The 12535-nt window shown below is 28.0% G+C and overlaps 1 protein-coding gene across 1 annotated transcript; it reads left to right on the forward strand.

The window, feature by feature from the left end:
- The first annotated feature begins 7086 nt into the window (after positions 1 to 7086).
- Positions 7087 to 11528, forward strand: LOC120083226 (probable inositol transporter 2). The gene is made up of 5 exons (XM_039038888.1): positions 7087 to 7385; positions 7630 to 7700; positions 9154 to 9597; positions 9679 to 10278; positions 10824 to 11528. Exons 1-5 carry the CDS (start codon positions 7250 to 7252, stop codon positions 11304 to 11306), a joined length of 1734 nt encoding a protein of 577 aa, XP_038894816.1. The 5' UTR covers positions 7087 to 7249; the 3' UTR covers positions 11307 to 11528.
- The last annotated feature ends 1007 nt before the right edge of the window (positions 11529 to 12535 follow it).

Raw genomic sequence — 12535 nt, forward strand, 5'->3', positions numbered from 1 at the left:
ATGTCTATTTTTCTCTTTACGTATGAAATGTGAATAGTTGAATTAATGTACATGTCTTTTAATCTATTTTACCTTTCGTTGATAGGATGCAACAATCTAAATGTCAGTCTTTGAAGTCCAATAGGTGCAATTGATGTCGATAGGACTTGCTTGTAGGTGGTTACACATAAAACTGATGAATTCATTCGTATACAAGTACGATCCATATATGATAAAAATAAAAAATAAAAATATGTCAATACATCCATGATTCTATCAGAGAAATTGTAGAAGTTATATTGAAATTTGAAAGATCATAAAATTTGACAAAACTAACAAAATTGGTGATATAAAAAATCCAAGAAGGCAAACTAAAAGACTTTGAGTGATTCATTCATTGATTCATTTTCACATGTTTTTTTTTACCTTCTTCTTTTTTATGTTTAGTTTCATTTCGTCTAATTGTTTGTTACTTAAGAATTACAATACAAGTATTTTGTTATAGAGTATCAAAGTTCTGTGGTGGTTATATAATAATTCCTTTTGTTGCATTCTTTAAAATGGTTTTCAGCTTCTTGAAGTTCACTGGAATGCAAAGAAATTCGAAAAATTTTCATAAGTTCTTTTAACTTCCCTCCAAAATATTATGTTCTACATCAATATGATTTAATCTAATACAGTACATGGTCTATGGTAAAAATTTATTTACTAAATGTCGTTATTATTTAATGGATCTCATATTGGTCTTTTTAAGTATCCTTTGGGACTTATGTTGGAATGAAATCGTTGTTAGAATATATTTTTATAGTAATCCATCATAATATTGATGAAATATTGGAAAGGTACAAAAGAAAAAAGAAATTAATAAAAAGAAAGACACAAAATAAGAAAACAAAGTTTTGGGCAGAAATAGTTAGTAAGAAAATGAGAACGTACAGATAAAAATAAAGTTAGGAAAAGAGATTATAAGTTGGAATGAAATACCAATTTAAAGAAGAGGGTAAAAGAATAACATAAAAAATATATATATATATATATATATATATATATATATATATATATATATATAATATATATATATATCTTCATCTTATGGGTCTACTATATATATATATATAATAATTAAAATTTGCTCGTATACATATATATATATATATATATGTTGGGGCCACTTTCTAATTAAGTAGTTAAAATTATTTATTTACTAATATTAAAAATTTATGATAATAAAAACTAAGTTTAAATATGGTCTATTGATTACATCAATAAAATTTTATACAAAATTAAAAACTATTTGTAAAGTTCATGTTATAGGACGTATTTATTACTAGTTTCAAAACATTGTAAAATTCCTTAGTAGTGTTTTTTCGCGTAACTATATTTGAATTAATGTTTTAATTGAAATTAGGAGTTTCATCTAGAGTGATTGTTTGAATAAAGTAGGTAATGTGCATTCATTTGAAAGGTAGAAATCAAAAGAAAGAAAAAGTAGAAGTAAAAGCTACAAATCATTATTTTTCTATAAATAATTGTGTAGTTGATTTTTCTTGGGGATGGCATCATTTCTTGTAATTTGTCTAGACCATTTTAAAATTTTAATTGTTACATCAAGAAAATAAATCAATATCCAGAAATTAACTCACAAAGAGTAACTTTATCTAAATTGGATATTTGTATGTACTGGAAAGTTTAAAAGATATTATTAAAGTTTGAGATATTTTTGGATAGAAATTATTAGTATTTCATTTCATGAGTACCTTCCAATTTCTAAGAATATAAAAAATATCTTTAAACTCAAAAAAATAATAATAATAATAATAAAAAAATTCAAAAATATTTTTAGTGTTAATATATGAACAAAAACGGTTAATATTTTGTTGCAAAAACAACTCTAAAATTTCAACAACCAAGGTTTTAAAATGGTCATAAGGTTTTTTAGTGCAATTAGGGGTGGGGGATTCAAACTATAGATATTTTGGTAGCTAACAGTTGAGCTATATTCGCTTTGTCCATCCTACCATTAATATAGTGATCAAATCAATTGAAGTTTTCTCAAATTTAAAAAGAACCAATTTTAATTATATAGATATTCTCATTTTTCATATAAATATTATCATTTTTCTCATATTTGTCAAATTCTTACGACCATTTTCTCGACAACAAAAATAAAAACCAAAACTTTAATTTAAAACATAAAATTCCACAAAATCTTACAAAATTTAAATACAAAAAATCTTCCCTTAAAACATACCAAAATGATAAATAGCTAAATACAAAAAACTGTATTTTGTAGTGAACACACATTCAACTACTAGCATACAACTTAAAACATTTAAGCCTTAAGATCACTTGGTGTTTCCATTATTTTTTTTTCTTCTTGTTATACCGATATACTTTATATACCCTAACTGAAATGAGCAATTTTATTTATATTTATAGATAAACAAATGTTAAATAATTATCAAGAGGAGTAAGAGAGTAGTGAAGAAAGAAGGGAGAGAAAAAAAGAGAAAAAATAGAGAAATAAAAAGGTACTAACAATTCATTTTCATATATTGACCTTAAAGGTATTTTAGAACTTTTTGTAACGTTTAAGGGTATTTTTGAAACTTTTGAACATTTAAGGATATTTTTGACATAAAACACTAACAGTTTCCATCCAAAACTAACGATAAAGATATATTTTTTAACTCCCTTTAAAAATTTAAGGGTATTTTTGAAACTTTAAAAGTTTAAGGATATTTTTGACATAATCTGCAAAGTTTAGAGGTATTTTATATAATTTAGCCTACCTTTTTTTGGATACTATAAAGTGGTGTACAGTGTCACAAGAAAAATCTTACGTTATTTTTCAAAATCTATCTAAGAAATTAATGAATTCATCATCACAGATTTGAATTTTTATCCCTTGATTAATGATACACTAATCAATTGAACTAAGTTTAGATTCACATTTTTTAAATCAATTTATAAACACCAATTTTCAACCAATAATTTTACTAAAATGACTCTCCTTGTATATCATTAAAAACTACTACATTTTTCAAAATGTTTGGAAAGTATCATCTTCTTAGAAATATTTTTGAAATAAAAATGTTATTTTATTTTAATTGAAAAAAAAAAACCCTATAAATGGAGATTTATGTCTCTATCTTGAACATTTAAAGATGGTAAAAATCAATTGTAAAATGGAATATTAAGGAGTTGGCATTGCCAAATAAAATGGAATATTAAGTTGGTTGGCATTGCCATATATGTAAAAGATGAAAGTGGTCCTCATCTTTTCTTTTTAATGAAGAATATCAATATCCCACTTTAAGTAAAGCTTTTTTCCCTTTTTCCCATACATCTTTTAATTAATTTTTTTTTTAATTTTTTCTCTTCTTCTTCCTCCTTTGGAGACTTTTATGTCATATTCATTGCACATAGTAAAAGATGACCAATCTTAATTTAAACACTAAAGCAAACCGTCTTTGTATTTGGTGGAATTCAACAACTTTATTGTCAAATAGTTTATTTCTAATATGTAATTCTTATTACTTCCTCATTTTGTTATCTCCTAATTAGCTTATACAACTTCAGTACATATTTATAGTCGAAGTCGCATTGTTCTGTTGGCAATTATAGATTAAAAAAGAATTTAACCGTGCTATATTTTAAAACATTGAGAGACATCGACATAAAATTCAACTAACCAATTGGATAGGTGTAAATGATCCACCCACAAAGTGAATTATGCAAAACTAAAATTACCATTATTCTTTTGAACGGACATTTGCATATTCTTCTAATTATGGAAAAAGGTTTTTTGCATTTCTTTAAAGATAAGACTATTAGGAAAGGCAAAAGTGCTTTTGGAGAAATCATTCAAGTTTCAAATTGGGACTTTATGTTACCCTAAGATTCATTTGCATCAACTTTTCAAAAGTAAATTTCATTAACCATTAACCACACATTGTCATTCTCACTTTCTAAATCAAAATAGACAAATCTAAATTCTTTTCTTCCTCTATGATTTAGGTCATTATTTTTCGATTTTGTATTCGGATTCGATAATTTTACTCGTATATATATATATGTTCAAAGTATTTTTTTATTATAGTTTTTTATATTCTTATTTGGTGCTTCTTAATTTAAAATTTCAAGGAATAAAAATATTTGACCACATTTCAAATTTATTTATTAATAGTTAAATGGAAAAAGAGTAAAGTAAAATTATAATGGCAACTAATTAAAGCATTAGTAACTTCCTTCCATGGTCAAATGTTTTTAAAAGTTTTTTTTTACTAATATTATATTCTAAATTGTTACACATTTTTGAATTGGAGGTATAAATTAAAATTGATATATACATTTTTTTAGTAAAAAAAGTAATAGAAAGTTATTTAATGTATTTACTTCTATTTAACAAAAGGCAGCATAAAAACAAATTAAAATCCTTTTATCTCACTAATTTAGGATGTATTTAAAATATATTTTTAAATATTTAATTTAAAAAATAAGTTATTTCTAAAGAATTTTGAGTGTTTAATAATCACTCAAAATAGTTTTTTCAAGTGTAGTTTAATCAATTTTTATAAAAAGTATTTAAATAAAAATGATATTTTTTGAAAAATATTTTTTTCTCAAGACAATTCAAATGGATTCTTAGTGTTTGACACCTAATATCAAACATTGAGGATGATGTATTATTGTACGAGGGTCAAATATTAATTAGTTAATTTCTTTGGTCAATAAAAAATAGATAGTTTTCTCTTTCTTGGTGAAAAAAATACTAAAGTATCAAATGCTAATAGATAGTTTCCTCTAATTATTCTACGTGGTTAGGCAAAAACTCTTTTTTATAAGGTTAGGTCCTTATTTAAAAAAAAAAACATGTTAATAAAAGTCTTAATAAAAAAAGCAAATTAAAACAAACACGCAATCATTTGGACTAAACTTATATAAATTATAACTTAAAATAATCACTTAAAAGGTGTGTTGTTGGAATTTTTACCGATCATCCAAATTTTAGGCTTGAAATTATCATTTGACTAAGATCTTGAAAATAAAGGTATACAACATTTTTCTTATTTTAATTACTTCGTAGCATTTGCGTTAAGACTTATGTTCAACTAATCTAATATTATTAGTGTTTATCAGACATTAGGACTTTTTCTCCCTCACTCTCTTGTGCTCATGCTCTTTCTTAGGGGTGGACAAAAAACCTGCTCAAACCAAACCGAATTGCAAAACCATACCGAACCGAACTGATTTATAAACAAATCGAATTTTTCGGTTCGATGCGGTTCGTTAGGCTGTTGAAACCGAATTTAAACGGTTAAGGTTCGGTTCAAAGCTTGAAAATCGATTTCTAAACTGAACCGAATCATTTATATATAAATATATATAAATTATATATATATATTATATATTAATATTTATTTAATAATACATAATAACTAATTTAAACTCACTCACCTTCAACACTCGAGCGCGCCTCCACCTCCTCACGACTCACGCATCGAGTCATTTCCATTTCGCAATCGCTCCTCCTTTCGCCAATATGATCTGTACCAACTAGGGTTTTCTACGCCGTTCTCTTTGTTGCCGCCACCGTTCGCTCGTACCAGACCGCCTACGATATCGATCTGATCTAGTCTTCTTTGTCTGGTCTTCTTCGTCGACGATCTCGATCCATGACCTGTCTCTGGTTCTTCTTCGTCGACCAGGCCGATCTCTTCTTCTTCGTCGACTAGGCCGATTCTTCTTCTTCTTCGTTCCTTCTTCGTCGAAAAAAGCTCAAACCGATTCTTGAAACCGAATCGAACCATACAAACGGTGCGGTTCGATTTGGTTTGACCATCAAACCGAACAGAACCGATTCCACCCCTACTCTTTCTCACTCCCTCATCTCACTCACGTTACAAAAAGTGATTTTTGACATCACAAAAGGTTAAGCTTCCACGTTTTTTTTAATGTTATTTTGTTTTATTTGTCTTTTTTTGAGTAATCATCGTGTTTAATACTCGAGTCAAACCACATTGCGTAAAAAATCATTAACTTTTTGACAAACCCACGCCATTCCAATTTTTTTAAAAAAAAGGTGATAAGACATATTTTTTTTAGTTAAAGTCATTTTTTAATAATTGTGCTATTTTATTGGACATCTATTTTTTAATCATTTTTATATTTCAAAAACCAAATAAAATAAATAAAATAATATATATAATATAAAAAAGCATTAAAAAAAGGTAAAGAAAATAATTTTTTTTTTTCAATACCATATTATAGAATCTACAACCAGGTTGAATGAGAACATAACCAATTAACATTCATATTTTTATATTTAAGAAAAAAAAAAAGACATTAACGTATTGGTCCAAGTATTATTATTTAAAATTTGTATTATTATTTTTTTGAATTTTGGAGAAGAACGCAAATTGCTTTATGCACCAAGACAAAATTAAACGTATAAATATTAAAAAGAAACACAACTGATTCCCTTATCCATTTGGCCAAACATTATACACAGTCCAATACAAAAATGTCCAGAAGCAGCTTACTTTATAAACAGTGTCAACCGTTACATACTCTGCTGCATGTATATTAATATTTAGGATAAAATATTATAAATATGAATTTAATTCATCTTGTCTTTATATTTTAAATTTTTTAATTTTAATTTTTATAACTAAATTAATCTTTTATTGAAATGGACTAAAAAATAATAATAATAATTTAGTCTAACCTAATAGTACAACACTTAATTTTTTGTATCCATTTGTATCATTCACACTAAAAAATAATTAAAATATCTAAAAAAAGAATAAGTGAATTTGTCACGTGACATGTTATGATTGGATAACAGATAGATGATATCCATCATGCGTATAAATATATATTTTTTTTTTTACTGAAATTACATAAACGAAAAATGGATGAAATTAAAATAGTATTTGAACATTATCCGTATTTCATAAAAAGAAAAGAAAACATTTTGGAAAAACCTCGAACATTGTTTCAAACATATCATGATGTTCTGTCTTAAACTGAGACTTAAAATTGTCCCATTAGTTGACTTATTTTCATCATCCCATTCCCCCAATTCTTGCTTCTCTCTTATTTATTCACTTCATTCTCATTCATTTTTTTCTGCCCCAAAACCCAAAAAGAAAAACAGAAAAGACCCATAAAATTTCTTTTTTATTATCATTTTAAAATTTTTTTTTTTGCTCTCTTTCTGGTGGATATTAGAGGGAATTAAGATTTGGTATAGATTTAGAGAGAAATGGAAGGAGGAATTCATGGAAGCAGTGATGGTTCAGCTTTTAAAGAATGTTTTTCTTTGAGTTGGAAAAATCCTTATGTTCTTCGTCTTGCATTCTCTGCTGGAATTGGTGGTTTTCTTTTTGGTTATGACACTGGTAATTAAGATCTAAGTCTTTTTCTTTTCCTTTTTTTCTCATTGTTCTTCTACTGACACGTTTGGAAGTGATTTTGAAACGGTATATATATTTGTTACTTTATATCTTATTTAGAATCATTTCGATATATGTTTTTGATTTTTCAAGATTAGTTCGATATTCGATTTTACGTATTTAAAAGTTATTTTTCTACCATCAAAATTGATTGAGTGTGATTACGTGGGATGATGGGTTTGTTTTGCAGGAGTCATTTCTGGAGCTCTACTTTACATTAGAGACGATTTCAAGTCTGTGGATAAAAGTACTGTTTTACAGGTAATTAATTTGATTTAGAGGATTCCTTTTTTAATAAAGAATATAAAGTTCATCTCATGAGATGGTAGAATTTCGTATAAATTTAATATTTGGTCTTTTAGAAATTTGAAAAAGTGTATTATTAAACTTTTATTTATTTTTTTATTTTCTAAACTTTAAAAAAATTTCTTTTTTAAAATGTGTATTTAATAGTTTCTTACCCTTTTAAAATTGAATTTTTCTATTCTATATCTAATAAGTCTTTGACTTATTTCATATATTTTTTTAAATTCACATATCTACTTAACATAAGATTGAAATTTTAAGATTTTATAAGAGAAAATTCAAATCTATATATAATAAATCACTTATCAATTGACTTTTTTTTCTTAAAAAAAAATTATTATATATAAAATTAAAAATTTAAAGACTTATTAGATACAATATTTAAAAGTTCAAAAATTTATTATATACTTTTAAAATCTAGGGAGTAAATAGACACAAATATAAAATTGTTAAGTACTTAATTAAATTAGGTTATAAATGTGACCTTTTCTTGTTTTACTTATCTAGCTTCATAATTAATGGCTTTTTATCATGTATTAAAACTTGATTGGTTTAAATTGGTTGTGTTAGTTTGGCAAGCTTGTTTAGGTAAGTCAAGTAATTGTGTGATCATTTATGGGGACAAGTGTCAGTCAATGGGTGGTTGTTTTCACTTTTCAACTTTTTCCTGCCACTTTATGGAAAGAAAAACCTTTCCTTGCTACATAGCTCAAATATCTTGTTGCCCCATCATCTTGATGTTACATACTACAATTCCTTTTTTCTTTTTTTTTTTTTTTTAAAAAAAAAATATATAAAAAGTACTTTTTAGTAATTTTCATATATAAAATTAACTATTTGAATTTTATAATTTAGTCTATAAATTTTAGCATATAACAATTTTCTTAAACTTTAAATGTGTAATAGTTTAGTATCAATTGTTCTTCAAAAAATAATTTAGTATCTATCTTAAAAAATCTCATCAAAAATTGATTATCAAATACTTTCTTGACATGTTCAAAATTTTATGAACTAATAGATCTATTAGATACAAATTAAATTTTATGATAAATTATTATTGGACAATTAGTCGGAATGTATAAAAAAGGGTGTAACCTAGGATGCATTTAGGTGGTTTTCAAAAATAAAAATATTTTTTATTGAAATATTTTGAAACTTACCTTGGGGTTAGATCTACACATAATTGTTTTTTTTTTTTTTAAAAAAAAATTATTACAACAATTACGAGATGGAAATCAAACCTCCAACTCTAAAAAAGGGAGATTGTATCAATTATTGCTAAGCTAGATCACTTTGTCACATTAGTCTGTTTTTGTTATCATAAAGTAATTTTAGTTTTGAAAGAAAGAAGTAGTTGAAAAAGAAATTTAGCAATGCAAGTGAATCTCCTGTTGGTGACATGAAACAGGAAACCATAGTAAGCATGGCCATTGCAGGTGCCATAATAGGAGCAGCAATAGGAGGATGGATGAACGATCGATATGGTAGACGAACTGTAATTCTCATAGCAGACTTCCTCTTCTTCATTGGAGCTGTGATCATGGCAGCTTCACCTGGCCCTTCCCTTCTCATTGTCGGTCGAGTTTTCGTCGGTCTTGGCGTTGGTATGGCTTCCATGACTTCCCCTTTATACATCTCTGAGGCCTCCCCTTCAAAAATTCGTGGTGCCCTTGTCAGCACCAATAACTTTCTCATCACTAGTGGCCAGTTTCTCTCTTATCTCATCAACTTAGCTTTCACCAAAGCACCAGGCACTTGGAGATGGATGCTTGGTATTGCAGGATTGCCAGCTCTCTTTCAGTTTATCTTAATGTTCTTGCTACCCGAGTCACCCAGATGGTTATATCGCAAGGTAAAGATCAGAGATACTTTTCAACATTCAGAGAGTTAATAGACACGAATTAAAAGTAAAAGGTGTTTTTTAATTGAACAGGGGAGGTCAGAAGAGGCTGAGAGGATATTGAGAAAAATCTATTCAGAAAATGAGGTAGAGATGGAGATTAGAGATCTTAAGGAGTCTGTTGAAGCAGAGATCAAGGAGAAAGAGGCTTCTGAGACGATAAGCTGGACTAAGATATTGAAAACCACAACAGTGAGAAGAGGACTTTATGCAGGGGTTGGATTGCAAGTTTTCCAACAATTTGTGGGCATAAATACAGTTATGTACTACAGTCCTTCTATAGTTCAGTTGGCTGGCTTTGCTTCAAACCAGACTGCACTTCTGCTTTCACTAGTCATAGCTGGACTGAATGCATTGGGCTCTATTGTCAGCATATATTTCATTGATAGAACAGGCAGGAAAAAGCTTCTAGTCATCAGCTTATTTGGTGTTATCATCTCTCTTGGCATTCTATCAGCAGTTTTTCATGAAACAACATCTCACTCTCCATTAGTGAGTTCTAGAAGCACTTCACTTAAAGCTTACACATGCCCTGACTACAATTCTGCCAGCAATTCTGCATCTTGGGATTGTATGAAGTGTTTGGAAGCCTCATCTCCAGATTGTGGTTTTTGTGCTTCAGGAGCCAACAAGGTAAAGAAAACACAATCACCAATCTAATTATGGGTTTGGATTGACTAATCTAGTATATAAATGTCATGCATGAGTACATAAGAGTTACATAAATGAACTAAATCTACATCGAATGAGAGAGATCTTGAAGATAATAGGCAAGTATGGTCAATAAATGCTTAAAAAATTGACACTTGTAACTTAAACCAACGAGATAGACCTTTATTTTCAAAGTTAAGTGTACTTGGCTTGAAACAATCCTATTAAAGAGTGATCTCTTGAAAATTTTCTTAAAAAGCATATGAGTGAGTGATCACTAAGCATGATGAAAAATTTGTATTGGTCAATAGGGACAATTTTTACTCTAAAAAGTAGTTCAAGATAAGTAGATAAGGTGTCAGATTACAAGGAATAAAAGGGAGTGTTGGATTTGTCATCAAGTTTTGAATCTAGATTCCAAATCCTAGGGTAGAGGCGATATGAGAAGTCATCCGACACAGGTTTTGTATTTTCTTGTTTGTGTGTTTCACATGTAAATATGACACTTTTGTTGTTGTTGTTTGCAGTTGTTTCCTGGGGAATGTTTGGTTGCTAATGACACAGTGAAAAATTTATGTCATAGTGAAGATAGACTATGGTACACAAGAGGATGTCCTAGCAAATTTGGGTGGCTATCACTTATTGGTCTTGCTATCTACATTATCTTCTTCTCTCCAGGAATGGGAACTGTCCCATGGATTGTGAATTCTGAGATTTATCCTTTAAGGTATCGTGGAGTGTGTGGAGGAATAGCAGCCACAGCAAATTGGATCTCAAATCTTATTGTTGCTCAATCTTTCTTATCCTTAACCCAATCAATTGGGCCTTCATGGACATTCTTAATTTTTGGATTGATTTCGGTAGCAGCACTTTTGTTTGTCCTCACATGTGTGCCTGAAACAAAGGGCCTTCCAATAGAGGAGGTTGAACAAATGCTTGAAACGAGGGCTTTGCATTTCAAGTTTTGGAAGAAAAGGACCGATCTATTGGACAAGACCCAAGGAGCCTGAAAAATCAGTACCAAAACTAGTGTTATACAACTTATTTTTCATGCAAAAGTGTTTGGATTCTAAAGGCTTGGTGTTTATCAATTAATGCGTCAGATATGTCAATCGATAAATAGCTCTATGGATGAGACACCTACCATCATCCTTAAGTTGATAGTTTGATTTCTCATCTCGTAATAGTTGAATTTTAAAAAAATACGTAATGTACAATTTTGATTTCTTCCAGTGTGGTTTATCGCGAATTTACAAATATTTGGATATGGGGGAAAATGGCTAATATATAGAACATTTATGAGAGTCATTGACACCAATTAATTATCAATCTTTTGGATACTATGGTTTATCAATCACAAATAAGCAGATTACCCATTGTCCTAGTTTGCTTCCATGAAGTCCTTAAGATTAACATTAGCCAAGGCACCTGAAAAAGCTATACTTTAAAATGTTGTATAAAATATAAACTAATACTAGTGAACTTGAATACCATAGTCTTTGGCACTAATAATATAGCTTCAACTGTGTGTATCAATGTTTTGATCTTGACATGTAATTAGAGTCACATAGATTTACTAAGGTGGGGTTGGGTTGATTATCAAGAGACAAAAATAATAACCATAACCAAAATAGGTTTTATTTTGAAAGTTTCAAGATTAATACATTTTTAATCCAATACGCACTTTGATGGTTTTTAGAGATTAAGTGGTTAGTTTTTAAAGATCGTCAAACAAATTTTATCATTTTTAATTTTAGGTCTAAAAACTACTTACAACAAACTTATTCAAAAACTTTCAATTTTCTATTCAATAGGTTTTAGATATATTCAAAATTAAGAAAAATGATTATTTTATTGGAACCAAAAGTTAATTTTGTATCAATTTAGTTAATAATGGATAGTACGTTGATTTTTTTTCAAAAAATGTCCCTTTGGCTATTAAGCATAGAATTAAATTTGGGGAATTTTCAAAAATATAGAAATAAGAAAAACTATTTATACAAAATAGCAAAATTTTAATCTTCTTTGATAGAGGCTGAAAGAAGTCTATCAGTCTCTATCGGTGGTAAAAACTGATAGAAGTATATCGTTGATACTATGTGATAGACGTTGATAGAAGTCTATCATTGCTTTTTTTTTTCTTTACAATTTCTGTAAATAGTTTGACATTTTTTCTATCAGTTAAAACTGTTTATTAAATTTTATATATGATATAACAATTAATTTATAACATTTTTTT

The sequence above is a fragment of the Benincasa hispida genome, chromosome 8, assembly GCF_009727055.1.
Source record: "Benincasa hispida cultivar B227 chromosome 8, ASM972705v1, whole genome shotgun sequence".
Taxonomy (NCBI): Eukaryota; Viridiplantae; Streptophyta; class Magnoliopsida; order Cucurbitales; family Cucurbitaceae; genus Benincasa; species Benincasa hispida.